Source organism: Cimex lectularius, unplaced genomic scaffold, assembly GCF_000648675.2.
Source record: "Cimex lectularius strain Harlan isolate CLEC.00 unplaced genomic scaffold, Clec_2.1 scaffold325, whole genome shotgun sequence".
In the NCBI taxonomy this organism is placed as follows: Eukaryota; Metazoa; Arthropoda; class Insecta; order Hemiptera; family Cimicidae; genus Cimex; species Cimex lectularius.
In genome coordinates, this window is record NW_019392911.1 from 386,871 (window position 1) to 408,247 (window position 21,377).

At 35.6% G+C, this 21,377-nt stretch overlaps 2 protein-coding genes across 2 annotated transcripts in view; one reads left to right on the top strand and one right to left on the bottom strand.

Moving 5' to 3' along the window:
* Positions 1 to 21,377, top strand: part of LOC106672988 (calcitonin gene-related peptide type 1 receptor-like) — an 85,704-nt gene that overhangs the window by 32,144 nt on the left and 32,183 nt on the right. The window lies entirely within an intron of this gene.
* Positions 17,778 to 20,751, bottom strand: LOC106672995 (odorant receptor 49a-like). The gene is made up of 5 exons (XM_014404868.2): positions 19,979 to 20,751; positions 19,824 to 19,923; positions 18,191 to 18,295; positions 17,969 to 18,124; positions 17,778 to 17,899 (listed from the first exon to the last, which is right to left on the bottom strand). The coding sequence occupies exons 1-5, from the start codon at positions 20,689 to 20,691 to the stop codon at positions 17,840 to 17,842; spliced, it is 1,134 nt and encodes a 377-aa protein (XP_014260354.2). The 5' UTR covers positions 20,692 to 20,751; the 3' UTR covers positions 17,778 to 17,839.

Genomic DNA, 21,377 nt, shown 5'->3' on the forward strand with positions numbered 1-21,377 from the left:
GGATAAACTCTACCGGCGCTAGACGCAGTTAACTTATGATAAAACAACCCTCACCAAGACTAGCAAACTCACTGCTGCAATTGGACAGCTAGTCTCAGATGAGTGATAGGACTATTAACCGGTCACTGGCATCTGAGAAAACATCTACACAACATGGGCACATATAACGATGATCTTATCTGCAGATTATGCAATGAGGTGGAAGAAACAACCACCCATATCATCTTCAAATGCGAAACAACAGCTCAATGGAAATTTAACCTAACATAGAGAAAAAATCTAAGGAATGAAATTGGAGTAGCGACAGTCAATGAAAAATGATTCAGTTCATTTCAGCACTGAAAAAGGGAACTAGGAAGGTACAATAAGACACATTTTTATGTCTTGATAAACAAATGCTGCTCCAACACTAACCCAGTTACGGGAACCGTCCGTAAATGCGAAGGTTGAATTTAGGTTGTTATATTTTGGAAATCTTGTTTGATCAAGGTTTATATTTGAAGTAGACAGGAGCCCCTGCGGAATCGGGAAACATTTTTTTTGCAATTTGGGAACCTTTAAGGATGCGGTATTCAGGAACTCAAGAGACTCGACTGGCAAAATGATATTTATTTGAATTTTTGAATTATTAGGATTATTATCAGGGGAATGGGTCGTTGTGGGAAAAGTTTTAGAAGTGGATGAAAAGGTGAAGATAATACTGTCGGAAAGTATCATAGTTCCAATCTTCTACTATTTCGTAAAGGGAGTTCTCTCGCTTCTGCATAAAGGCTATAGTGGGACTTGAAATTAATGCCCCAATAACATGACGTAGCGACGCATTAAGGATGGTGTCACAAATCTTAAGGAGTATCTGAGAGACTAATCACTTGGCAACCATAGTCTATTTTTGAGAGCACAATGTCAGGATGAATCGGTCAAAATGTTTAACACACTAATATATCAGTTGAATTACAATTAAAGAAAACATGTGCTTTATGTTTGACCATATGTTTAAATCGACAAAGTTGTCACATATTTTTTTCCATTTGGGTGAATTCTTTTTTATTTGAATCTATTCATTAACTGTTGACTAATTTAAAACAAATTGTATAACTGGAAAAATATTTTATTAAGTGACATATCGCCCGCTGTAGACGTCTCTGAAGTGGAAGTAAAATTAGTGCGTAATGGAAAGCAGAAAAGCTCAACTTTTCCTCATAGCAACCGAATTTACCTTTAGTTATGCCGTGGAATGTATCAAGACTTTTCTCAGTTTTCGTATGTGTAATGAACTATCGCTTTCCATCGAATATCCACTTTTTTTGTCGTATTATTTATACCTGGTAGTGGCGGTTTTGTCGCTTTTATTTGCCATAATTGCGGATTCGTTAATCGGTAAATATTACGCATCGCTGATCGGACTGGTTTGCGCCCTTTGTTCATCGCTTTGCTGCCTTTTGTCAACAAATTACCCCGCGTTGTCGTCGTTGGCGTCAGCTACTATGGTTATTTACGTGTCCACTTCTGCTATCCGGTCGGCTTTAATAATCGAACAATTGCCGATTCCGTTGCTGTACGACCAGGCGAGATTTTATATACTTTCATTGTTTATTGCTAAAAGTTTGGCTAAATATTTCAGTGGATGGTTGCTGGAAGAATGGTTATGGAACGTGTTCTTTAGTTTCATAGTAATTCTCGTATATACATTCCTATTCGTTTGCGTTTTCGGCTCGGTTTTTTACATCGAACCTCTCTGTACATGCGTTTTATTTAAAAGTGCAGTAGCATATTTTAAATATTTGCGGCGTAGCAAATTTAATAAATATGTTAGCCCCTTAAACTATAAAACCGCCTTGCTAAATGAAGACATCACTATTCGTTATCAGTTTCCGATCAAGCCGACGGCGATTAAAAGATTTTGGGGTATGTACACAACTAATTCTATGGATTATCTTGAAAGTAAGATCTCCAAAACGTCTCACACGTCTGAAAATTGGTTAGAAGCGAATCTGTACATAATCAAGCAGTGGTACATCTTCCAACAAGCATTTCCCATAGTACTTTTCGGAGCAGCTTTTTCTTCTTTAGATTTTCTTATTAGATTAGTTTCAGAAGTATATGTTAAGGTAGATAAAAACGATTATAATTTGTACCTAATGAAGAGTTTTTTATCAACTACAGTCTTAGATTCGATACTGATCGTCGTCTTTGAATATTTGATCTTTCCCGGTCTTTCCAGAATCGTCAGACAAGATGTTACAATTTTTGCGATCGGTTACGGGATCCTTATGTTCGGCGGTATAGCGTCATGTTTGTCTCTGAACACGAACGTCTCGACGGGTGTAGACAAGCCGACTAACGTTCTGCCGAATCTGAGGATATTTAATGCAATTGAAAATTATATCGTCGTGTCCGCGGTCTCGATAAGTCATAATGTTTACATACACCCATTGGCTGTCGCCTCATTGGAAGTCCATTCTTTGCAAGGGACAAAAGAAACGCTTATCACGATAACTGTAGCCAAAAAGAATATTCGAAAGCAATTTTCTGTAAATGTCGAGGAAGATGAAACGTACAGTTATATCGTTTTGATGATAGATGGAGAAATTACCCTCTCTTCCCGAAACAAACCGGATCCCAAGAAAACAAGAAAAGATTTAGTCAATAAGGTAGGGACTTATTTCGTGGTGCCCGCCATTTACAGAGATTACATATTTTTACAAGTGAACTTTTCAAGTACGAATGTGACTGTAAGCAGGGATGTCGTCCAGGTAATCAGCTCGTACGACAACAAATACCAGATACAGCCAGAGAATTACACGGTTAATTTAAAACTCAATTCGAATCTCGGTTATAGCCGTTTTCACGGCAAGAACGGAACAGTGGTGAAAGCCGAACAATTTTACAGTCTCTATCTCATTCTCAAACGTGACCGGATCGGAGCGTTTTTGCACGCCATCGAGTACGGATATATCGTCCCTTATGAACACTTCTTGATGGACAAACTTGTCGGGAGCCTGGGAAGGTCAGTCGCAACCGTCTCCTTCTACAGATTTCTATACCTCGAATCACCGGAAACAATGAGAAGCACTTTATTCACGATCCATATGATTGGCAATTTACCTTGGTTTTTCATTACAGATCGGAACATCAAATCTTTAGGGTGGAATCCGAAAAGTTTGTTTGCAAGTTTCATTACAGCTTTTCTCCTCTATTTCCCCATTTTAATAATTTGCTTACTGTGGGGGTTCCAATTTCCTCATATGTATCCAGCATACTAACTATTACAATACTAAGAACTATGCTTGTTATAAAATCATGTGATTTATTTGTCTTACGCTTATGTACAAATAAATATTCTTACAAAACGCCTATCAATATTTTTTTTATCATTCTAACGTTTTACTGTCTTTCCTCAAGCGTAAGTAGTTAATTGCAAATTGAATAAAATGACAAATTTTATTGACTATTGTCATATTTAAAATGCCCTAATTGTCTCTTATTTATTTGCTTTTATTATGTTTAAGTTATTTGACTATGGTTATATCAGCTTAATTGTTAAATGATTTTCAACAATTTCCAAGATGTCGGAATGATTCCGCCTGTGACAGAACTTCCATTACCTCAAGTACGAAATCCAATGCAAGAATAAACAAGTACGTTATAACTAGAAGCAGGATGTTTCTAATTTTCTCCCAGAGAGTCAAAGAATTCGGAAAAAATGTAATACTTATTTGTTATTGGCTAAATTCTGTAAAATTGTCAACACAAGTACAAACGCCATTATTTTATTTTAATGCTGAAGTTCTTTTCATTTGGGGATTCAAAATAGCTTTTCAGCATTTTTGAATTGTTTGAGAACTGAAATTTGAGTCTTGAACAAAGGGGTCGGCGTTATAATAATCACAGGATGGTAAATTGTCATAAATTACTTGACACTAATTAATCTTTTGTCCATTTTCAAACCTGAAGTTTGTACTGCCTGATTTAAACTAGGCTTCGTAGTTCTTCTTTTGTGGAAAAAGCAGGATTTCGATTTTTACTCTCAGGAATGATGATGGAACTTCAATCGTTCCTGATAAAGAAAAGTCTTAAACATTTGCGGAACGTCTCTTCTAAGGCCGGCGACACACTAGACGGAATGCAACGGAAGTTTTCGCGATGGAAATTTCCGTTGCACAAGCTTACATTCAAAACCCACAGCCAGCGACATTGAACCGAATAAATAAATTTATACAATGCTGGAAAATTTTAGATAAAAAAATGAATTTATACAAAGCTAAAATAAATAAAACTTAAATAGCATTGAATTCCTTTCTTAATCTAAATTAAAATTTTCTAGCATTGTATCAATTCATTTGTTAATCTATAATAAAATTTTCTAGCATTGTACAAATTAATTTTTTTAATCTAAAATTTTCTAGCATTGTATAAATTCATATTTTTAATCTAAAAGGTTTTAGTTTTTTAACTATTATTAAACTCAACTACTGAAGACTGACATAATTAACTAAAATGACAGACACAGTGATAATAAACGGGCTAGTATATTTGAAAACTAACTGACACGCAGAAATCCAATCTGCTGGTTCAATATAATACATAATATGTACAGTTATATAGTACATATTATGTACAGAAGTCTGTAAGTAAAAATATCTTTAAGCATCTAATACAATTAGTGTTTACCTGAGTCTCCAGGATGATATATTTATTTTTCTTGCCTACTATGCCTGCTTCAGACATGACTAAGGTAAACGAGAAATTGCAGAATAAAAAGGGTTACAAAACTAACATAGTAACAAACAAGATGCTTCTGTATTGCGGGTGAATTTTGGGAATGAAGGCTTGTACTTTTATGAGGGTCGATTTGGAACATTTGATATAAGCAGGGCCCGTTTGTTTCTTCTAGCTCGTTGGCCTTGGTTTTGTTATTTGCTAAGCCAGGAAATAAACCTTTCATTTTATCTGGTGGGTCGTTAAACACATTGGTTTTTATTTGTTCGGATTTTGTTGTCTTTAGTTAAACTGGGCAAAGTAAATTAAATGAGCTATTGTTTTGTTTTTCCTTAAAGTATTCATGTTTGTATTATTTCTCTGTGTATAATTGAGATAATCTTAATGTTTTGATTTAATCATACTTGAACATTTACCAGTAGATACAAGATAAATTTCTAATTATTGAACTAAACAAAAATGAAACAACATTATATTTTTGAACACATGTTTCGATTTTTGTTTTGATTTTGGTTGTTTACCGCGCAGACGCAGGGATAAAAAGCAGACCAGTAATTTTGAAAAGATCCGGCTGCTGATTTGCTTTTATAAGTTTCTCGAGTTTATAATTTTTTATTCTATTAGATTTATTTCTGTTCCATTAAATTTTTTTATGTTGTAAAAATTTACTACTTATCATTAAAAAATTTATACAATTTCAAGAAGCCTAAACTAAATTTTTGTTGGAGTATTTAGTATTTAATGCTCACTACCGACTGACAAGCCACGAATTGTCCAAGCAGTCCAGAAAAGAGGAAAACGTCAATTTTCTAAACTTAATTCCAGCCTGAAATTAAGCCAAAGCTAGTTGCAAACGGGGCGACTTTCGGTAAAATGGAATCACCGATTCGGAAAATTCAATAAGGGAAAACCGGAGCCGGGAACGCGAGAAAACGGTCATACTTCTTTTTTCAAAGAAAATTTGTTAACAAATGAAATATATTCTATTCAATTTTGTTATCAATTTTTTGTGCATATTTTATCCTAAATCCGGACGAGGGCGGCTCATTTAAAAGCACGGTAAGAATCAAATTAATTGACAGAATAGTATTTTAATGTCTTGTAATGTACATTATGTGCATTTCTCATTCTACGTTTTATAATATTATATAAAAATTGTAATACTTTTTTGGTGATGAATAATTGCATTATTGGTAGTCTTTTTTTTATAAGATGTTAATATTTCGATATTTCGAGCAGACCGGCTTCCTCTTCAGCATTAAAAAACCATAATTTGCTTTGGTATCTGATCATAAATTTAAAGTGATCAATGTAGTACTAATAAAAAAATCCTGGAGTACCTTTGTGACTAGTAAATTAACTTGCGAAAAATCAATGTAAATTTGCAACAAGGTAAAGAGAATGTTCGTAATCAATACGAGAATGTATGTGCATTACATAAAATGAGTAGGGTAATTTTCTAATGTGTGGTCACATTAGAAAGCCAAATTGTTTAAGAGTTAGACTATGTAGAAATGTTTAATGTGTGGACTGTGATGATTGTTTCATATGTTATGTTATATGTTCTGTGTCATGTGATGAAGATATATGTATGTTATGGATATTGAATGTGATTAATGATATTAGCGTAGCTGCGACTGAGTTTACATGTGTATGTTCCGTAATTGATGCCTTTTTAGAAAGGGTTTACATCAACAGGGATAAACATAGCATTCTTCAACCATTTGGCTTTCCTTTCCCTAATTATGCCCGTCTATATAATCCTGAAAAATAATCAGGCCGACCTATTACCCACGTTTTCCCATTGTTGGCTCCTTTCGTCACAAAGAAGCTGACTACTCATATAATCTTTCTATCCCGACTTCCTTCCCCACCCCTTCAAAATCCAACGTATATATAGATAAAACAGCAATATCTCACTAGCACTCTCAACACGACACACAAGAATGACACATCTACACAGAAAACGAACACTTTGAGTGAGTACTAATACTTTGATTGAATCTAAAATTTTTTTATAAATTCATTTTTTTCAGCTCCTACATGTATTTGTATAATTTAAACAATGTTGTTTATAAATCCCAGGCCCTGAAGATGATCTCAATAAATCGAAACGTTGGCATGATAAAGAAAATGTTTTTCTAAAACCTACGTCACACCAGATCGCACCTCACGATCTCCAAATAAGTAATTTTCTAATGATCATCAAAGCTCATCTAGTCATCGACTTAACACTCTAATCACTTGAAGCAATAAGCGTACCTGAAATATTGTACAGGTAAATGGTCTGGATTGTCTTTGAGCATTTTATTGCAATATTTTTTACAAAAATTCATAATTTTAATCATTCTGATTTTTGAAAAAATGAGATTTTTAATAATAACAATAACATACATTTTTATTATAAAAACAAAACAGTAGTACTCATTAAATTGTTTTATGAGATTTTGTATCCTGAAAAGGAATCTGGGCTGCTTGGACATATAATATACATCTTATAAAAAACAACCGTTGTAACTGTTCATAATAAAAAAGTACCCTACATGATATGTAGTTTTTGTTTAGGTTACAATATGGGAGGTCTGGCTTGCAACTGTATACTGGTGTAGGTAATCATCAAGTATACGCTTGAACTTATATAAAATATAAATTAATTTTTTTAATAAAACACAATTGAAGTAAAATCTATGAAAATAATAGAATGAATAGACAATTATAAGAAAATATAACTGAAATGCAAAATCTTTATAACGTTAGAGTTAAAAAAAAGGAAAGAATGCTGGATGAAATATTCTGAATAAAGTGTATTACATAAAATTTTATTTCATCATTTACAATAAAACATGAAACGGAGCGAATTAAAATCTATGTTCATACAATGATGAATATATGTCATTAATGATAATAAAATGTAAATGAAACGTAACTTCTCCATAAATTTAGAGATTATCCGTAAGAGGATGTAGTACAAAATGTACTAAATAAAACATATTGCATGAACTCTTACTAAATTTTTTACATTAAACAAATAAAAAAAAACACTTTTAACTGATTTATAATAAAACATCTTAACTTGAGGGCTCGTATGCAACAATAAAAAAAAAAAGTGCTCAAATCTCAACTAGCTACAGTGGTCGTCTTTCTATTGTGCACCTAAATACACTCAAACAAAAAATGCTTTCCAGGGCCAACTTGTTTAGTTAGTTAGTTGATTATTCACATTTCCTTAATGAAACAATAAATTTGAGTAAAAAATTTGATTTTCTTAAAAGCATCGTCTTAAGTCGAGGAGATCTCGTCAGGGCAGATGCTTTTTGGCCATAGACAGACATAGCTACCATTACACACCCCAACTCCTGAGTGTTCCGGGCTCTACCATCAAAGATGGGCGTTTTAGGGCGCGGAAGTCTCGATCGAAGAAAAGGTAGTGGACGAGTGGAAGCTAGAGACGATCGTTTTATTGTTTACTGCACTATGGGATTTAACGGCTTCCTTGATAAATAATTTCAAGTTGAGAGAATAGCCTAGCCCCTAGACGTTTCACATCAGGTTCTCTATTACTGAAGAGGCACCAACGAGAAGAAAGGAGACTATTCCTAAATCAGCATCTTGCTTCAACACTTGAACAATGGGGATGATGATGTATGATTAGGTTTCATGCTCAATGAGTCACAGACTTTTCAAAGAAAATTACTTATGGTCTGGAATGGAATCAACGCCCATGCCTGTATTGAACTAATAATCATACAGAATGGTTTTTTTACTGCACAAAGGTGTGCTGCAGGTAGAGTTTTTGGAAGATATGGTCCCATTCGCTCCATTTATTGTGGAAAAGTCGTGTTAATGCATGACAATGTACGACCGCATGTAGCTCGAGTTGTAACCCATTAGGAGAACATTATCGCAATGAATTGGCCAGCACGTTCCCCTGACAAGAATCCTATGAAACAAGCTAGACATTGTTCGCTACCTCCAACAGGCGATGAACAACTTTAAACCACTCTTGCTGAAGAAGCGATGTTTCACAAGATGAAATGGACACTTATGGCCTTCCGCGAGACCAGAGGAGGAAATATGCATTATTCAGTTCAAAGCCAGGTAATAAATTGTGAGTTAAGATTTAATCTCACTAAATGCTGATCCAGTGTTTTCGAATTTTCTTTCAAACCATCATAACTAAATAATTTTATTAAAACTCATGAATTCCTGATCTCACTTAATTTGGTTTATATTGATACCTGGAATTAATCTAACTAAAAAAATTCATATAGTTGGAAATAAACAACAAAATACGAGGGTCCGGTTGAGTGCATATTATTTCGTATATATATATATATATATATATATATATATATATATATACGAAATGAAAATATCAAAGTGTCGGATCGAAGGGTCCTTTTTAATCTTTGGTGAGATGTTGTCTTCCACGAGGGTGTTGTCTTTGTTATGTTTGATGTTTTAGCAAACTTTGAACATTCAGCTGTAGAAGAGTTTTGCCCTGTGTGCTATTGCAAAATTGCAAACTTACCATGTTTTAATGATATTTATTCTGAAATCTTAGGACTTTTGCACTGTTTGTATTTTTGGCACTCTACTATACCTATTACCATATTTACCGTAATCCCTGGCTGGTTTTAATATCGAGTCGTAAGCTTGTATTACATATGGTTGTTTTGCTTTCATATTTGATGATTTTTATATATAATTTAGTAAAGTTTATTGCATCATAATTTATGTTCATCGTTTTAGCTTTCCTCGTGTTTGCTCTATTCTGCTTGAAATATAGTGAAAAAATATGTATCTGAACGAGTTTTGGTCATTACAGAACTTCTATTCAAATGAAATGAAGATTTCCTAGTTAGTAAAGTTTGTAGTAAGAGTTTTTTGTTTATGGGTCGTTGTACAGATTACAGTCAGCCAACGTTTCGGAGGTCTTACCTATTTTCTCGACACTTGTATGCCTTCAAAACATTAAGCGGGTACACATTTTAATTATATTTGCCTAAAATCGTCTTGTTCTAAATATTTTAAAGACTTTTTTTACTTACGTTAATGTAAATATGAGAACTCGTACGTTTAATGTTTTTGTATTTGCCTTTTCAAGATGTTTAAGAACACCCTAGTTTTCAAATGTTTAAAGTAGGGTATTTTTCTTGTTTATATTTTGTTGGTAAAATTAACGTCAATCTGTATGGAAATCGTTTTGTCCTTAGATAAAATTCACTAGCAAGACACAATAAGGCAATACGACCACCATCGCTCGCACAGCACACTGTACCACCGATAACCATGATAACCCAAAGGTTCGATCAAACGTTCAGTGTGTGTCTGCCACTTTTGATACATATGTTTCCCATTGGGGGTCGCAATGTCTTAGACAATGAGATCCTTTAACGTGCGCACCTGGCACATAGGTCTTATCACACGTTTAGGTTCTCAATTAAGGAGCGACTCACCTCCACCCACGGCTGATAGTGTGATATCGTGAGGTTCGGTTCAAAACCTTTTGCACGAGTCTACATAAAAACCATTTATACAAGTCCGTTGGAAAAATCCAAACCCTCCAGAGATCTGGTCTTAACGCGCCACGTCTTTATGAATATATTGAAAACTAATGACAGAAAGTTTTTCTTGGAAAAGTTTAATAGGGGGAAGAGACAAATAAAAAATTAAGCGTACAGGCACAAATTAGTACGTTTTACTAGTAGCAGTATTTGAAGTAAATGATAATTTGGAATGCAGCCAAATATTCTTTAGTTTTAGAAAAATAAAAGAAAGTAAACTGTGGTATAAAACACTATTCTTTGACATTGTTTCCAAATTGAACAGATTCTCCTGCAAGGAACCTAATAGGGCCTGGTTTCAGAATCTGGTTTCGTTACATATGGCTTTCCTTCGATAGTTACCAAAGTGACTACAAAATTAGTTTGGTACGATACACTTTTTTAACCATCGACGCTTATTGACTAAAGTAAAGGAAAAAATGAATCCCTTAATACGAAATGCACAAGCGCCAGCCCGTCTTCATTTCCGCTCATCAGAGGACGTGCATAAGCTAACTAGGTTGATACAAAGATGGACAGATATGTAGTAGAAGTAGTAAAGAGGTAGATTGTAAATTGTAAATAATTATTTGGAGGCCGCGAGATGCGGTCTGGTGTGACATAGGTTTTAGAAAAAAAATTTCTTTATCGTGCCAACGTTTCGATCTTTTTTGAGATCATTTTCAGGGCCTGGGATTTATAAACATTTTGAGTGGTTGGTTATATTTTACAAATACATGTAGGATGTGACAAAATGAATTTAGATTTGCATGTGGAAAAATACAATATCATCCCTGAATTCCAGCATGGCTTCAGGAAGAAGCACAGCACTTAACGAATAGAAAATAACTTTAGCTTTGTTTTTTGATATTTGAAATACATTCAATAACGTAAATATTAATGCCCTAAAACAAGTAATGTTTAATTTAAAGATACGTTATACATCTCAGATCACTTTACGTCTCAATAATACCCTAGTTGGACCGAGGCATGTCTTTTCGGGTTTACTTCAGGGGGCGGTTCTTAGACCAATATTATTTTCAATTTACACAGCACCCCTTAGACAATTGCAAACACTTAACATCAGAATATCTCAGTTTGCAGATGATATAACCATCTACACAGGTGGAAAGTGCGTACCTGACCTGGCGTCTGCAATTAAAACAGTAGCCAGAAAATTCTTCAAGTTGTGCATGGAACTGGGATTTACCATATATGAGAACAAAAGTGCTGCGATGTTCCTTACCCGCGCTACAAAATTGCGATCCCAAAGGTGTTAGACCTAGGCAGCTTTAAAATAAAAACTTGCTCTTCATTAAAATTTTTGGGAGTGGTTGTTGATAGAAAATTATTATGGAAACCCCAAATTGAATAACCCCAAATTGTCGAGAAAAAATGTGAACAAGCCCTAAATGTCCTCAAATGTGGGTCTAGAATTAAATATGGTGCTCATCCGTGATCTGTTTATCGATGTATAAATCCTTAGTGTTATCCAGAAATGATTACGGAAGTATCTTCTATGGGAATGCGGCCAAGACCCATCTTAAACGATTTGACAGACTCCAGGATAAAGCTGCAAGATGTTCCCTAGGTGCTATGGCTTCCACCAAATGCCTTAACAGAAGAAGCCCTTCTTATGCCACTACATTTGAGGAGAGAAAAACTAGCCGGCCAATACCTATCAACAAGATTAGCAGACAGCGAACACCAAGCTGTCCAAAACGTGAATCAATGTGCGTCCATACAGACTGCAACAAGTCATCAAAACCTCTTTTTGGTACCATTTGTTATGCGGTTAAAAGAGCTCTGCCGAGGAAAAATGATTCCTGATGATGACGAGGACATCATCCCATGGAAGCTACAAAGTAGTTCTCCTAAAGTAATTACGTCATATAGAGACGCGTTAAGAATGCCAGAGTCAATCATTTGTTGCCTTGAAACAGGAAGATAGATGCAACAATATTGTATACCGACCGATCGAAATCCCCTAGGGGAACTGGAGCCGCCGTTCTAAACATTGCAGACAACTCCACAATTCAAACTAAACTCTCCCAGATGCCGAAGCTGTGGGTGTACTGGAAGTCGTCAACTATAAAGCGAAAAACCTTAATGAAACGTCCATAATTCTATCGGACAGCCTTAGCGTATTATCAGCGGTTAGAAGCGGTTATATGAAGGACCCATTGATCACATCAATCAAGCAGGGATTGATGGAAGTAGACAACAAGAATATGAACGTACATTTAATGTGGGTAAAAAGCTATAACAATAACAAATATAACAATCAAGTTGATGTTCTAGGAAAAGAAGCTGCCAACTCAGGAATAGTAAAATCAGGGGTAACAGCTTCCGCCATAGTGGCACACCTCAATAATTATATTAAAAAGAAATCGCAAAAGGAGTTTAATTCATCCTAGACAGTAAAAGGAAAATTATATGCGAGTATCCAGCCATTAATCCCACACAAATCATGGTTCAGTACGGACAATGGGCCAAGAACACTTTTTACCTCCATCTGCAGGCTTCTTCTGAATCATTACAGTCTACCATATCATTTATATAAGATCGGTATTAAAGATAGCCCTGTTTGCGGATGTGATAATGGCTCTTTGGCGGACCAGGACCACATATTTTTATCCTGCCCTCTAACCACAAAATACAGAGATCAATTGTGTTCTGCGATTTTACAATGCGGATTGTTCTTACCTACTAAAACCAGTATAATTTTGAGTAACACAAACCCCCTTATCAGAAATGGTATATACATTTCATTGTGGCTAATAGTTTAGTTATTTAGTTACGGAGATTGTAGTGTAGTATGGGTCTCTCCCACACTATTCACCATTGATATGGCAGATGTGAAAACACAAGGCAAAAAAAAAAAATAAATTCATTTTTTTATGTAAAATTTTTTAGCAGTGTGTAAATTCATTTTTTTAATCTAAAATTTTCTCCAAATAATCTTTAGCTTCAAGGAAGTATACTAAATATTCAATAGTTTTTTAATTGATAGGCAATAGCTCTGCCACAAGCTTTATCAAAATATGTATCCAAGGTTAAATATTTATCTATTAGTAAGCCTAGAATTTTTATTTCGTTGATTAAAATTAAAATGGTTTGGAGGAAAGGTTTTGGTTGATGGTTAATGGATGGATTGGGTTAGGGATTTGACGAGTGGATTATATAATAAGGCTTGGGGCTTCCTAGGATTTAATTCAAGGTTGTTTTTATGCATCCTTTCTTTATAGAAATGAGAACCTTCTGAATTTTGGGGATAAACAAATGTAGTTCGGAGGGATAGGAGGACTGATAAATTTGGATGTTGTGGGCCGAGAGGCAATAATCTGAATGCTGGATGGAGTCGGGTAGATCATTGTTTAAGTGCTGAACACGAGAGGTGAAATGCTAGTGTCTGAAGTGAAGCTAAGGGGAGGAAGGAAAATGTGTGGCCATTAGAAATAATAACTGATTGAAGGCGGAGGTAAGGTTTTGGTCGAAGGTAACAGCGAGATTTTTAAGAGTAGAGTGGGAAGGTAGTTGATGATGAATGGATAGATTGGGGAAGGGATTTGAGGAGTTGACTGAATCTATAACAATGGCTTTGGGCTTCCTAGGAGTAGAACCATCAAATGGTACTATTCGAAAAGAAAGGAGTTTAATTTTGGACAGGATTGATGACCGATCGATGGAATCGAAAGCTTTGGGAAAGTCAAGAAATTTATAATAGCATAATAGTAATTTTAACTATGGCGGATTGGGCGTAGAAACAGGAAAGCTGATTGGAGGGCTAAGAGGATATGGAAATTTTCTGTATAATTGGTGATATAAGATTGAGATAACCTCTGGACAGGTTAAATAGGTTGGTTTATAACTAATATCAGCCCTCAATATTATAGTTTCATATTAAACAAGAAGAGATAGGGCTTTTAATAAAGAGCATAAATTGTTGTTCTTTCGTCATTCTTATTTGGTGAAAGGTAGTGGAGTATGGGTTGAGAGAAAGGAGTGAAACTTGAGGAAATGTGTACGGATCGCTTTAACGAAGCGCTTGGTAAGGTGACTATGGATGAAAATGGAACCTTGATTTTTGATTTAACGTAAACGTACATTTGTTCTTGTTAAGTATCATCTTCCTCGTTTTGCACCACGTTTTCTGTGTTGAATCAGTTTCATTCAGTTAGAAGAGACGAATTGCAGGCAAAGAACATATGGCTGTTAGGTGGGATTCAACGACAACCTTGCCTCAATGTTACTGGGGCCATGAGAATGACGCCAATTGCGGTCTTGGAGGTTTCTACCGCTCCTCATTCAAGGAGAAGACAGAGCAGAGTTTCAAAAGTCATAAATGTTGAATTGAAATACTGAACTGGCTTTAAACTACAGTTTTCCACTCTGAAAACATACCAACTGAACACTGCATCAGAGAAATACAAAAGCAAATGACATATTCTAGAAAAATAGCTATTTTTTCTGGCAGTCAGGCGGCTATTAAAGGCCTTAGCCTCATGCAAGTTAAAGGCAAGAAGCGTATGAAACGGAATGACAGAATTCAGCAACACCAATGACCTGACCCTGGCATGGATCCTTAGGCATTCGGAACATAGAAGTAAATAGAGGCCTTTATGAAAGAGCATAAAGGGTTAAGTTCTTTCGTCATTCTTTGATTTAACGAATCAAATCAATCACCTTTTTGGTCATGGCCAAAAAAGGATCTAACATGAATTCGCTAGCCTTGTACAAAAAAGATACAACCAAAAATCGGGCTTTAGTGGGTCCAAAACGTGGTGAAGCACATCCCTAGCATTAGGAACGGGAAGAGATTCATTTTGTATTCATTCATTCATTTCTTCGCAAGAATTAGAAAGAACTTAATAATTAAACAACAAAAATCAGTCAGAATTAATTAGAAGGAAAACATAAAATTGTAATGCATAGAAACATTTTAGGGTGGATGATCTTTTTGTCCGGACTTAAGTCGTCTTATCGTTGTAGGGAATAAAACACTGCTTCCATTTGGTCATCGTTAAAACCATTTTGACCTCATTTATTCCTGTCTCCTTTGTAAGAGGGACAGGAATCGGCTATTAATCGAATAAGTGAAGTCCCCCGGCCAGATGCTTTTATCAGGTTATATCGGTAGGCTAGTAAAAAGCCAACGTCATGCAAATTAATGCCGATGGACCTTCTGAAGTATAGAGTGCCGAGAATGACACTGCCTCGTTAGTGTGAAATCCTAGTCTATCAGAAATCCTGTGGCCATATGACTCCTTTTATCTCGTTTAAATATTTCATAAATACACCGTTCTTTGTACTGTTTAAATTTAGGAAAATTATAATAAATCGATACCATTATATCTCATCTAATTGCACAATAAAGTGAGAGACCTGTTATTGCGGCCAATATTTAACACTTTCCTGTTTGCAATTTGATTGTTAATTATTTGAAAACTTCTCAGTCATTAAGGACTTTCCGAGTGCAGACCAATGTCAGAATTTTGGGGCAGTTCGAGACCGTAGGAGCCTTGTTCTTATGAAAATTTGCAAGAATTTAGAAGTAATTATTTGTATTGGTTTTTTCCTTAAAAAATGTTAGTAAATAATTACTTAATGTTTACTTAACGAATAAATCAATATACAAATTTTACTTGAAAAAAAGAGAAGAGGAACCAGTCTTGAGTTTGCAAAATGTGTTACCTATTGCCTAAGTTCAATTTATAATAATGAAAATAATAATATGGTAAGGATGAGGATGATAAATATGGATACTAGGATGTCGTGGTTGTTTGTTCCCCAAGCACTGCAGCTCTCTAGCTTTTTATACTTTCTTAGATCCTTCAATCAGTGCAATCGACTCGATCCTTTTCGAGAGGAGTACTAGGTCATTGACTGTTGTTGCTAGAGTTTCTACCCTGTTGCTTTGCATTCGAAGATGATATGCTTCCTACTAATTGTATAACCAAATTGCGTTTTCATTGAATATACCCATGTGTTGTACATATATTCTCAGACGCCAGTAACCGACATAGTCCTATCACTCCTCTTGGTTTAGTCATCTCTAAATGTAGTGGTGAGTTTGCAAGTGTGAGGATAGTATTAGCGTAAGTTTACTGTCCTAGAATTAATCCATTTTTTATTTTGGCTCTTTTGGATCCATTCTGTGATGGAGAATTCTATGTTCGTTTGTATTAATCAAAGATTACGTTCAGGACTTATATGTAGACTTGCAGATCCTCCTCTGGCCATTGCATCTGCCTTTTCTTTACCCAAATTTTCTTCCCTGGTAAGATATCATTGAGTTATTGTTTTTACCCTGGTTTTAGAGATTTTGGATGATTTTCTGACTAGTTTTGATGTAAATTTTTGCGTTATCCATCCTGTTACACACCTTTTTTATCTTAAAAAAATTGTGGATAATTAATTGAGTATATCATCAGATTGTCGAGTTTCTCCAGGTTTTGAATTTGTATACATCCATTGACTAATTTTGAAATGATTTTTTACATGCTAATGCTTAATTTTGTTGAAACATAGGATGGTGTGTAGTATTTATGAGATCAAAGTCAGTCCCCATTTCTATGATTGGATGTCTGATTTTATCAATTATTGTTGTGCACCCGAAGTTTTTTTTTCCTATCCAATTTGATCGTTTCTGCAGCTAAACGAGCTTTTCCATGCATATTGATTTCCAATAGAGGAAGGTTTCTGATGGGTGTACAGTAATTGACGGTTTTTATTGTCCCTGAATGATAGATAATATGGTATGATATAACACAAACGTTGTATTAGGCGTTAATCCATGTTTAAAAATGAAAACTTTGCTTTAAAACTTAATAATAATCCTACTAAACTAGGTATTGATTTATAACCAATTAGAAATAATACTAATAACGTGTTTAAATAATGACAGGTAATCTGAAAAGGTAAAGCATAAAAGAGGGAATATAACATAGAGAGAGACAGACAGAGGGAATGCGAGATTGAGTGAATGAGGTGAGTGGTGTGTATGTGATAAAGAGAGAGTGAGAGAGAAAGATGGAGAAAGACAGATATAAAAACTGATAGACGGACAGTAAAAGAGGGAGGGAGGGAGGGAGAGAGAGATAGAGAGAGAGAGAGTGAGAGAGAGAGAGAGAGAGAGAGAGAGAGAGATGCAGACAGACACTAAAAGAGGGAGAGAGAGAAAGAGAGAGAGAGAGATGCAGACAGACAGATATAAAAACTGATAGACAGACACTAAAAGAGGTTGAGAGAAAGAGAGAGAGAGAGAGATGCAAACAGACAGATATAAAAACTGATAGACAGACACCACATACAAATGATTTAGGAGAGTGGAATGTAGGCTCACGGACCCTTGAAATGCTTTCCGGTCACTTCTTTTGTCTTACACTACCACATAGACAGATTAAGGTTAAAGGTTCCTACAGGCAGTTTATTCATCTTGAATTTACGTTCCTCCAACAAAGCAAGAACGCGAAGTACTATTCCCAAAATTAATTGTTAATAAACTATGAATTCTGTGCTGGTAAGATGTTTTATTAAATTTTCCTACAATTTACTAGTTACATTTTTCTACTTCACTTCTCAAGAACGAACTGATAAAGAATCATGAAGTAGGAACAGGACTGCTGCACACTCTGCAAAAATTAGTATTAATTGAAATAAGATTTTTTTTTTTAATTTATCAAATATAAACTTTGACGTACAGCTAGAAATGTTGACAGTGCCATGTCGGTGATGTACCAACCCCTGATTTTTACCGGCTTAGTCGAGTTAAGCTGGAATTTCAAGATCTGCTTGCGGTGTGTCACCGGCAGCTGGTACCATTTACTCGAATAGCAGGCAAAGCTAAGGTTGTTGTACTTGAAAAATAAACATAACACGAGGTTTAAATGAAGATAACTTTTAATTGATTATAAGAAACTTACATGTGTTGAAATGTTTTCACCGGACCAGCAGTACAAGAATATCTGGCTGTAAACGAGGCCAAATATTGGTACATATTTGATAATCTCGTTTACAGTTTTTTCCAGCTGAAACAAGCTACATTGTTTAAAACGAGCTGTTTATTTATTTATTTTTATTTAACAAGTGCTTCAAAATTTGATTGCAGGTAGCACCAACCATCAATTTTATTTTTGATGACATTGAAGTCTAATCTATTTATTAATTTAATTAATTAATTTTATATTTCATTGGTACACGTCAAATTTCTTCAGTATTTTCAGTAATTTTTTAAAATTTATTAGGAGTCTGTACTTAACATTTAAAAAAAATAGGAATGTTATTTCTTATTTTGCCACGAATATCAAGTTTGCCTGACAATAACAAATTAATCAACCAAGTGTTAAGACAGCCACTTGCTGTAGTTCTTGCGCATTTATCCAGAATCGCAACACTATACTGGAATATCTGCTCTTCACAAATCACTAACATGGAATATGCGAAAGAACGGCTTTAACCTACAGTGGATGTAATATGCTAGATAGGGCTTATGTGACGAGGTCATAGCCACAGTCATTGTAGACATATAAGGATTAGCCATATTTTATATCCCTTAGGCACAATCCTGAGGCTAGGGTTTTGGTAATTCTTGTGTCTAATATTGATAGAGTTTTTATCCATATCGTAACTATGTTAGAAACGGTGTTTGTAAAGGTTAATATGGCAATTATCAAGGAAAAGACGAAAGTAATGATGGCAGACAAAATGCCACAGGGCGACGAGCGTTGCTAGAATAAGAACGGAAAAGATTCAGCGAGTAACCACGGATTGGTGAATGTAGAGATGAGGGAGAGGATTAGTGCCGCTAGTAGGTTGTTCAGTGCGGTCAAAAAAAGCTTCCTCAACAGCAGAGAGTCTCCAAGGCAATAAAATCTCAATATAACTTTTCCCAATACTCAAATACTCGTCGGAGACCTAAGTATTGAGTAAGAAATATAAAAATCCTGTTCAAAACTACAGACACTGAGATGAGTTAGTTGAAAAAAGGTCGAAAAAAGACCAAAAGAGATGGGCAATACAAAATAAAGATCAGAATGAGAATTCAACCAGAGGAGGATATGATAGAAAAGGATAAGGTACGTTGGCATTTCCAACGGATGGGGTCGGGTAGGACTGCCAAAGGGTCCTTTGTGGCACGCTTTGAGGGCCAAACGGGGAGAAGTAGACCCCTGGAGAGAGTGGGAGGTGTTGTGAAGGAGGTGTGTGAGAAGAGAGGAATTGCGTGGGATAACCGAAGAGCACTATCTGAGGATAGAGAAGGATGGGAAAGATGTGTAGGAAGGGAACCTCACAGCGATAGACGGCAGAAGAGGTCTAGGATAATAATGATGAAATCCGAGTGTCGACTTGTCATCGTCTGAGGATGATCCAAATTGTACTGAGGAAGATAACAATGCTTGCATATAAACAAAAAGTATGTACAAAAACCGTTGGAATAGATTATTTAAAAAATCACCCAAACCAAGTGCACTTTTTGATAATATTGTATTTTTGATAAGTTTGATAATATTGTAATTAAAAACGTTTATAAAATTAAAAAAGTAAAATTTATTTTACCGTAGTAACTGAGAAGATTACAATGCCGATGATGACTGTCGAGATCAAGACCTGGAAGAGGAAGACGACAGAGACCAGCCCTTCGTACGCTTTCATCAATCTTGAGATATTGTATTATTTTTCTGATAACTTTTTGTTTAAAAATTTTGATTTACCTTCTGATAAAAACATGTTCGTCAACGCAGAGTTGAATTGTTGTCAAAGGGTTGGATTTGTAAATGGTACCCTCCATCCCCTCCATCTCGCTCTTCCCGCTGGACCCGATGTGCTCAAGACTAAGCCGCAGTAAGTACAGCCTGTGGGATATTTGCAACGAAAGCAACATGACAAAGCTATCCATCATTGTGTGTATGTGTGCTTCGCACAATAGGCACACGCTCGCCAAGATGTACTCGGTAATGAACCCGAGCCAGGATTCGCTTTCCCATGGAGCGGAGAAGTACATGGGAATCCTCCTTTGGAGGAAGACCAACGGCGTGCACACCCAAAGCAGGATCATCCCGCTCATCATCAGGGAATAAGATGTCAACAACTTCCTTATAGCTTTTGTGACAAAAGTGTCCGGGTTGTAGCTCTTCAGAGAGTCCATCAAAAGGTTGAGGTCGTCGATGTTCCAGTATAGATAGGTAATTTTGACAGCGGCGAACCCCGAGCAGAACGTTGTTACAATCGTAATGCATCGATCCGATAACTCCTGATTTGCGTAAATTGCACCTCTGCCGAAGCCGAACAAACCGATCAGGCAGATCAACACGACCAAAAAGAAATGGATTTTTTTTAAAACGTTATTTCCGCTTGTTTTGTTTACGCCGTAAGCCTTCAAGTACCGCTTGAGGATTTTAAAAGCGTCAATCTCTGTCGACTCCATCCTTCGGGTATGAGAAATTGGAGAAACCGATTCGATAATTTATGTCGATTACTTTAATAACAGGCTACGGAGGATCCTTCAATTTAGATTCCGTCCTATCTTAATTGGATTTCTGTTTTTCCATTTCTTTAATTATCGGCGGCGTCTCCTTCATCCATACACTTTTAACTAGTTCATAGGTTAAATTACACCACCAACACAAATTGAGGGTTGAAAAAAATGAGGGTTTCACTCAAACAAAAGTGATGAAACTTTAGCTCGAAGACAATCAAGATTGGTTCCTCGTCGGGGCCATTTTCCATGAGCCGAAGATTGAATTTCATATAATTGTTGCATTGTTCTCCTTCGTCTAAAACAGGGGTGCTAAAACTTGAACTGCTGGCGATCTACCTCAATATTTTTAGACTACTTACGATCGACTCTGAGAGGCTGCAAGTGTGTGTGATGCAGGGTTGTCGTACATACACGATACACCCTACCTACCTAGGTAGGGTGTACCGTAGCATATATAGATATTAGCTTTCTGCACAATATAGGTACATTATTTTAGTCAAGGTTTGGGTTAGGTTTAGTTAGGTTCTTCTCTACAATATCAATGAAAAAACTCATAGTTATTCAAAATTGCGAGTTTATTGGTTGTTACAAAACAAAAGAGTTACATATGGTGTTAAACTTAACTAAGGAGT